General features: G+C 39.7%; 1 protein-coding gene across 1 annotated transcript; it reads left to right on the top strand.

Moving 5' to 3' along the window:
- The first annotated feature begins 2,788 nt into the window (after positions 1 to 2,788).
- On the top strand, positions 2,789 to 5,170 carry LOC148024768 (phenylcoumaran benzylic ether reductase IRL1-like). Its single transcript, XM_087694421.1, has 5 exons — positions 2,789 to 3,241; positions 3,421 to 3,555; positions 3,744 to 3,981; positions 4,378 to 4,581; positions 4,712 to 5,170. Exons 1-5 carry the CDS (start codon positions 3,047 to 3,049, stop codon positions 4,873 to 4,875), a joined length of 936 nt encoding a protein of 311 aa, XP_087550547.1. The 5' UTR covers positions 2,789 to 3,046; the 3' UTR covers positions 4,876 to 5,170.
- The last annotated feature ends 4,117 nt before the right edge of the window (positions 5,171 to 9,287 follow it).

The following is a 9,287-nucleotide window of genomic DNA, read 5'->3' as shown; positions in this document are numbered from 1 at the left end:
GGTGGGGCATTGAACATATCTAACAAGTTGGTCATGTGTGCTTCTAGTGTTTAGTAACCTTGTGCAATTTTAATTATAAGCACTATGATCTTTTTCATATTGTTAACGTGTAAGATGTTTCGTTTATTTATGCAAACGACATTGATGAGGGAAACTTGGAATCAAGAGCAAGTGAATCAAATGGTTTTGGCAAGGGTAGTCCTCATGTTTTGTACATAAACCAACAAACCTTGGCTTCCAAAGCTTTATCTACATTCATGTACATGCTGTAATATAAAGAGTGATACTATTTGGTACTTTTCGATTTCTTCTTAAATTGTCCTTCAAGATGGCGAGAAGATGGCATTGAGCTAAGTAATGTTATCATATATAATTTCTTATAGCATGTGGTTGGTTCTAATCTCATAAACAATGCTCGATGCACATTCATATAGGTCTAAATATCAGTCAATGCTTGATAAGATTGTAGACATGGATAATTGGGATATGGCCATGTTAGGACCCAAATCATTGGGTTTTTTTTTCTCCTCTACATCTATTAGTATATGGATCAGTAAGGTTCTCTTTCACACATTGATACAAGCATTGCTAGTATCTTTAGTATTCTATGAAATTTGTTTCAAGGTATATTCCATTGCACATATTGGTGTAAATGCCATCATATTTACACCAAAGCTTTCAGTGACTTGTATTCCAATTGTAGGGCTTGACATTGTCAAACAATTTGGCACAAATTCACACCTTAAATATTGTCAATATAGCCTTCATATGTTGTAGTGGGGAGTGGCTTGAGGAGCCATGTTTGGATTGTAAGAACACCAACAAGCACCTCATGTAGTTTGGACCACAATATGCAAAAGATAGGTAGTAGAGTCTACTATAAATTTGGATTTTTTTGTTTCTTGCTTCCATGAGGAGCAAGGAAAGAATTTTAGATGGTTAAGAGAAAGAGTATAAGGCTCCAACTAGGTGAGAGATATAGGAGCCATAGGTGAGTTGATCTTTTGAAGCAATAAGAGTTATAACAGGCATGGGGGCTTTTATTCACTTGGATTGGAGCTTAAAGATAATTATTTCCAAGGTGTAACTCATTCTGATGTACTCGAGTTGAGACGACGTGTGCAATCTCTACATCTTTTCCAGCAACCCCTTAGGACCAGGCTATTGATGGAGGATGGATTTGTTCTTAAGAAGAAGCTCCTCCACCTTAGTTTGTTGTCTTAATGGATTACAACATTGTTGGGAGACATCGCTTTATGATAGCCTTGCTTAGTAACTAGTGTAGAGACCTCAATTATGTTTGGTTATATGTATCATTTCCAAGTCAATGAGCTGCATCATTAGGAGGACAAGGGAGTAACAATCCATGCAAGTTGAAATTATTTTTGTTGTAGCCATACATTTCTGGATGAAGTCACTTATATACGTTTGTGTAACAAGGAGGTGTACATATAGTGTATTATAAAGATGTAGAGACACATGAGGTTTCGGCCATAAGAAGTCGAAACCAGAATAACAAATCCTTGGGTTGTTTGATACCTCGCGAGGGATGGAGTCAAAGTTTGAGATGATCGAATCTTCAGAAAGGAGAAGAAATGCTTGCCTTATTTATGCCGTTGTCATCCATTGCACAACAAAAATTTTGACATGAGTAGTCAAATCGTGCATCCATGTGTATGGATTCTACATTGACAATCTGGAGGGGTAGCTTTCTTGGTTCATTGGCAAGTTGACATGGCAATGCATAACAATGTCAAACATTTTAAGAAATGCAGAAATGAACTTTTCTGATTTCAAATTGATGTGCGATGAGAACAGTTAAGGTCCACCAATTAAACATATAATTGGGATAAATTTTCGAATTTAGGACATACAGTTTAGTGGTGAGTGGGAATTCAGAGGCGTGAATATACTTTCATGTACATGACACCGGACCGTGCCATGGCCAGAAAAGTGATGTGTCTATTGTCATTTCTCCTCGAACAACACAGAAGCCAATACGAGAGAAGGGTGGGCCACACCATGATGGTCATATGCAGCCTGACTATTAGTGACATCATTGCAAGAGGCCAGCCCGTGAGAGTACCATCATGATTAGATTAGATCATGCTGTAGACGCAGGGATGATGCTCGATGCGTTTGAGTTTTAGCGCTGTGTGTCTCGAGAAACAAGTCCCTTCAACACAATCGACGTAGGTTTGACTTGTCAACTTGCCCATCTTACACTTTGGTGCACCTTTTGTGGCAAAAATAAGAACCTTCTTATAGATGTACCTTACTTCAACAGAGTCGACATAGGTTCAGATTGTCAACTTGCCCACCTTAGCTTGGTGCAGCTTTTGTGGCAAAAATAAGAACCTTCTTACACACGTGCCTTACTTTAGCACAGACAATGTAGGTTTGGATTGTCAAGTTGCCCATCTTACTCGTGAAGCTTCTAGAACCTTCTTCAAAAGAAGCGAGACTCATTCAATCTTACTCGTGAAGCTTCTAGAACCTTCTTCAAAAGAACCCACTTTTTTGGCTTTGCTGCGTAAAAGCACTTTTTTGTGGTGTGCCGACGTTATAGTTATAACGTGCTTAGATCCACAAAAGAAGGGAGGCCGCACGTTTTGGTATGGTACCCAGCCTCTCCCGAGTCTCCACGTGCTTCATTAAACCCACAAGCAACGACAGATAGCAACACTGGGTCAAACGGGGTGGAAAGCATCCCCGCACAAGTCCAACGGGTGACCCACGCTGGGCCGTTTTTCCTCCGGAAACCGAGTGAGTCAAACGTCAGCGTTGAGAAGATGAATCACAGAAACCCATCAGTGAGACTCGCTCTCGAGCGAGGTGAGAATGGCGGGAACCTCACCATCAGTAGTGCCTCCTGCTTATAAAAACCCCCGTCATGATGATCACATGAACGAACAACTCTCGCTCTCTGATCTCTCTCTCTCTCGTGTCTGTCTGCCTGCCTGCAATCCGATCTGATCGGGAAACTTGTTTGTGCCATCAGCGATTGAAAGAGAATCAGATCAGTTACAAGCACATCATTATAACCATGTCGTCGAGCAGCAGTAAGGTGCTGGTGATCGGGGCCACAGGCTACCTGGGCAAGTGCGTGGCCTTGGCAGCAGCGGCGTCGCAGCACCGGACCTTCGTCCTAGTCCGGCCCTCCACCCTCACTAATTCCGGTGATTCCAAGAAGCAAGACCTCCTCGCGTCTCTCAAGGCAGCCGGCATCACCATCCTCCAGGTAAACTTCTACTACCTACGTCAGCTGGAACATGCATCAATCGCGCTCTCTCTCTCTGTCTCGCTGTGCCAGCCACGTCACTATCGTGTACAGCTAGCTACCCCATCTTTCCCCAAACCTCTGGTTTTTCGTTTCCACATTTTCACTACCAGCCCTCATGATTTTTCGATGCGTGACAGGGCTCACTGGAAGACCATGAAAGCCTCGTGGCAGCACTGAAACAAGTGGATGTGGTTATCTCTACTGTCTCGGGACCTCAGATACCCGGGCAATTCAAGCTAATAGCAGCGATCAAAGAAGCAGGGACTATCAAGGTAATGCCATCGATCCGGGCACATCCAACTGGCACTGCAATATTCGCAAGCTCTCCACAGCTGGGAGCCGCATGTTCTTGCACACGCGCACCTTTACTGTCATCCTTCCCAGTGGATGCACGATTTTTGTCTGTATTACCGGTAATACATTCTCATGACACTTTCTGACCTCCGCCCTTTTGCTCCAGAGATTTTTCCCGTCGGAGTTTGGCATCGATGTTGATCGTGCACAAGCGCTGGAGCCTGCAAAGTCCATGTTCGCACTCAAGGCACAAATTCGGCGTGCCGTGGAGGAAGCGCACATCCCTCACACCTACGTTGTCAACAACGGATTTGCCGGATATTTTGTCGCAAACTTGTTCCAACCACACCTCACATCTCCACCAAGGGATAAAGTGATCATCCATGGGAGCGGAGACGTCAAAAGTAAGTTGGGGGGGGGGGGAGGGATTTCACCACTTGATTTCGAGGCCATGCACATGTGGCTGTGGCACGCTGGTAGAGGACACGCACGCGCACGCGCACGCACATGCAACACACACAAAGAAAGAAGGAGAACAAGATAAGAAAAAGGAAAAAGGGAGCAACTAACAAACACAAACATGCTCTCTCGCACACCTCCTCTTAGCCTTGATTTGCCTTCTTCATCCCTTTACACCACCCGCATCTGCATCCTCATCTCTCATTTACAGCAACTCCGACTCCCGAGCAGCTTTATGTCTCTACTATGCAACTTTGTGTGCACCTCTTTGCCTTGTTGATATTCGCTTAGGTGCCTTCTACTAAAGCCATTGATGGGTCGCTGGCCTTTGCATTATGCAGCCATAAATGTCTCCGAGGAAGACGTTGGGACATTCGTTATCAACGCCATTGACGACCCGAGGACTCTCAACAAAACCCTACACATTAGGCCATCGGCAAACATTCTTACACAAAATGAGCTGGTATCGTTGTGGGAGAAGAAGGTTGGGAAGGTACTCGAAAAGCAGTTTGTTTCAGAGGAAGACATAGTCAAAAAAATCCAAGGTAAGAGATGCTTGCACCAAGAATAGTGGCCTTACCGTCGAAGGCCATCCACTGGTCTTCTCGAATGTTTGACTTCTCTTTGGTTGTGCCTAGCAATTAATGCGTCACTTTTTGTATCGATTTGCTGCAGAGACTCCCTTTCCAGGAAACATTTTCCCTGCACTCCTTCATGATGTTCTCATTAAAGGTGACCAGTGTAATTTTGAGCTCGGCGCACACGATGTGGAGGCCACCAACCTTTACCCCGATGTGAAGTACACTTCCACTGATGATTACCTCAACAAGTTTTTGTAGGAAAAATGGCTTGCTACGTGGGAGTCTGTCTCTAGTTTGCTTAAGGATCTCCAAGCCATCCATAAATATTGTACACTAGTGTAGTCCCTATACTATTTCGCCTTTGTAGATACAATGGCGCAAAGGTAGAATAATGTATCTGAATAAGCCAAGGCATGAGCTCATACATGAATATAGTAAAGTCTAAGCTAGTATGCTGCAAGTTTGGGATATACATCCATTTTGATCAAACAACCCTTATAAACTGATAGACCGATGAAGCTCTTCTAGTAATAAAGTCTTGATATGCTTCTAAGTAGTTTGTGTAGAGTGATGCCTTGATCCGTTGAGCACCTTGCTTTGATGAAAGGCAATGGAGTGATTAAGGTTCTTTAAAGAGAAATATTCCAACAAATTCGACATTTGATTCTTGTTGCAAGGCTTTCGTTTACAATGTTAGGGACTTGGGCTTTTGAGTCATCAATGTACAATGATAGGGACATCACATTTAAGGTGTTTAATCGGATCCACAATGATGAAGGGTCATGCTTAAGGCGTCTAGTTAGGTCCACAATGATGAAGGGTCGTGCTTAATGTATAATGATAGGGACATCACATTTAAGGTGTTTAATGAGATCCACAATGATGAAGGGTCATGCTTGAGGCGTCTAGTTAGGTCCACAAGGATCGGCACAAATCCAACAATGATGAAGGGTCTATGTCTGGAAGTGGGGCAATGTGGGTTGATACCTTTGATGATGTAGATAGTTCAACATTGCAAACACCACAATTGTGCAATAGTGTGGACGAGTAAGAGAAGGGATAGAGGGCGAGATGAATAATTATTTCGTGGGTGAAAATCTGAGGAAGGATGTGAAAGGAGGTTGCCTTAGAGGCCAAGACCACAATCTCGAAGGGTGGCATTTAATAAACTTTGGAATAACGTGCTAAATGGCAACTAGGATCTCAAAGGGAGCTTACCCTTTGTGCTAGATCCAAAGATGCTGAAGCATATAAACTTTGGAATAACATACCAAATGTCAACTAGGATCTTAAGGAAGGTTTCCTTTTGTGATATTAGATCCAAAGATGTCGAGGCATGGGTAGGCCACAAGAGGCAAGGTCTGTTTAGGGTAAGAACTATGTTTTCTTGATAGATGTGCCAAGTTTCTCATAAGCTAAATGAAATTCCTATAGGAATAGATGGTTTAGGTGTTAGGTTTAAGGAACAAGAATGTGGTTAGCGAGTAATTCCATATGTTTCCATTTGGTTTTTTGAAGGGCACGTACTTATTCTATTTGCTTGTCAGTATTATCCAAGTTGGGGATAGACCAGCCTTTCATGGATACAACATGATACTCTATCAATGTTATATTGACAAAAGATTGAATATCTTCAACACGTGTTGCACCACAAGGAGGTATATATAAAGAGAGCTTGGAAAACTTCATGGCTAAGTTTGTCAAGTAGAAGCCTAACACGATCATACAAATTTTGCACTTTAAAAAATCCAAGATTATAGAACTCAAAATTATCTAACTCTAGGCCTATATGAGGATACAAAGAGAAAACTAGATACATTGGTAGTATAGCCATGCTATTTGTATATGATTCGTATTCAAACATTAGCAATATTGGGTAATGATTGATATATTAACAAATGATTGGACCCGTCTACTTGGTAGGTCCTCCATATATATTGAGATTGGGTTCTCAACACTTTCCTTCAAGCTCAATCCCATATCCTATCTGAAGTAGCTATAGACATATGGAGTTTGTATGCACTCATTGCCTTTGTGAAAATGCTAAATACCTAATCATGTTTGCTAGATCTCACAAACCAATATCACTTGTTGCTAGAATATTCTTTTGCACAAAAGGATAGAGTACCTTAATTCATTTCATTACTAGTATGAAAGTGTAGGTTTGTGCCAACTATATGTTGCTCTTGTTGTAGGGTAAATGACTATTGCTCCATCCATTTTCTTGCATAGATGTGACTTTAGCTTTTGTACCCAAACTACCTCATATGTGTCTACATTCACACTCATGTAATAATGGATTACTTCCTAGTGCCACACAAAATAAAAATACTCCAAAGCCAAAACACTAAATAGATATGCATTGATATAACTTCCATGAAACTAACTTCTAACCTAATCTGCAACTTTGTAACCATCCATATATCTCCTAGTCACCTTGAAAATTCCATGGTGAATAATGGACTTACATATCTTAAGACTCTATCTTACTTACACCCAAGTATTGCTTCCTTATAGATTACATATATTGACACAGCCTAAGCTAATTATGCCAATTTAACCAATGATAGTCATGTGTATCAAACTCCCTACAATTTGCATATACAAAATAAGATCTTCTAGAAGCTCTATTGCATCTTACCTATATCACTACTTTAATTCACATTCTAGCTCAATGGAACTAAAATTGAATTACAACATATCATCTCATATTTTTCTAACATATCTAAACCATATTGTATTTATATATCCCATAGGTTTGTGCAAAAACATCAATGTTATGCAAAAAACACAATTCACCCAAGTGACTCATATAAACTAATTCTATATAAACAACATCTATCTCTTCTATATCTTATGATTATTATCACCCATAATAAGTATATCATTGTAATGAAGGAGAAGAACTAGTCCCCCACTCTAAAGTTTCTTTACATATTAATAATGAATAATTATGTAAAGTGTAATATCCCAAAGTGACAATATTTTCACAAACATTGTCATTTGATCATCATGTATATCAAAATCCCTATTGTCTTTTTATACATAGTATGGTCTTCTAAAAGCTCACTTACATCATCACTTATGTTCACATCTTAATATGGTCTACATGTTGCATTCCACACTTTTCAAACATCTTCAAGCCATATTGACTTTAAACTATCTGTATTCGAGTGCCATTTTAGGCATGCAAGGTTGCGAGCAATAGTTTAAGGGTATACTTCAATTTTGGTTGTATTGAATCGAATGTGGATGGAAAGGTTAGAGATTTCATATTGGTAAAATTTTAGGTGTTTTTCTAGAAGAAAAAATAATCTTTATTTGCAAAACAAGTTGCAAATTACATGTATTATTGAGCAATCAATGGAAAAGATTGCTTGGTGTGTTGCTGTGTGCACTTATTGTGAACGGTTGCTGAAAACTTGCTTGCTGTTTCGTATCAATTTTGTGACAATAGTAGAGAATAGTGGAAATACAATCATTGAGAAGCTGAACAAGAACAACTACCCATCATGAAAGTTTTATGTGTCAAACTTCTTTATTATAAAAGGCCTCTATAAGTTTATTTCAGGTGAAAAAAAACAACAAGAACTAAGTAATCCTATGACTGCAAAAGAGTTAAAGGCATGGAAAGAATGGAATAAAAAGGAGAAAAGTGCAATGTTTTGGCTGCAATCATTAATGACACTATGTTGGGACATATCAGAAATGTAAAAACTTCACATGTAGCTTGGACAATCTTCAAGAATATGTTTTCAATAAACACAAAGGTACGGAAGTTTCAACTCAATTGAATATCTTGAAGAAACAAAAGATATCTATAAATGAGTATGTTTTGAAGGTGAGAAGCATCGCAAATACCTTAGTGGCTATTGATGCAATCCTTTATAATGATGATTTGGTGTCATCTACTTTGAGTGACCTTAATAATGAGAAGGTTTGGAAATTGTTTGCCACTTCTCTGTATGTACAGAAGTTGTTTCCAGTTTTTGTTGGATTGATGTCTCTCATGATCATTGAAAAGATCAACATGCAACATGAATCATCTAAAAGAAGTGGTGAAGTGGTCTAACCATTTTGCTCAAGTTTAGGAAGAGGACGTGACAGATGCTCTTGACGAAATGACATGAAATGTGTTGGTGATAACCAGCAAAATAGATCAAATCAAGAGGCCATGGTAACTTTAGAGGCAGGGGGAGCTCTAGAGAAAAATATAGATGGAAAAAGAGAGGTTCTAGCAATTCTAGTATTGTTTGTTATTATTGTGGCAAAACAATTTATATTGCAGTTCAACATTATACTAAGAAGGATGATATCCACATTGGTAAATTCAATCAAGGAAACTATGCATCACCTTCACAAAAAAAAGAATAAAAAAATGAGTGTTGGTTTGTTATGCAGCAAATGATGAATGCTATTACATGAAACGCGACACATGATGAGGTATGGTATGTTGATTTAGGTGTATCTAATCATATGATGAGCCATGCTAAATGGTTTGGAGAGATGCAAGATTTACAAAATCTAGGCTATGTGCAAACAGATGATGATTCATGCCACCCAATTTCACACATTTAAAAGATTTCCTTGTCCTTGCATGATGATCAGTCAAAGAATCTCTTAGATGTATTACATGTTCCATCCATTACAAAGAATGTAGTGTCTATTGG

Source organism: Lygodium microphyllum, chromosome 15 (assembly GCF_053477565.2).
Source record: "Lygodium microphyllum isolate KBCC chromosome 15, Lygodium_microphyllum_v1.1.10, whole genome shotgun sequence".
In the NCBI taxonomy this organism is placed as follows: domain Eukaryota; kingdom Viridiplantae; phylum Streptophyta; class Polypodiopsida; order Schizaeales; family Lygodiaceae; genus Lygodium; species Lygodium microphyllum.
This window is presented reverse-complemented; position numbering and strand designations above follow the sequence as displayed.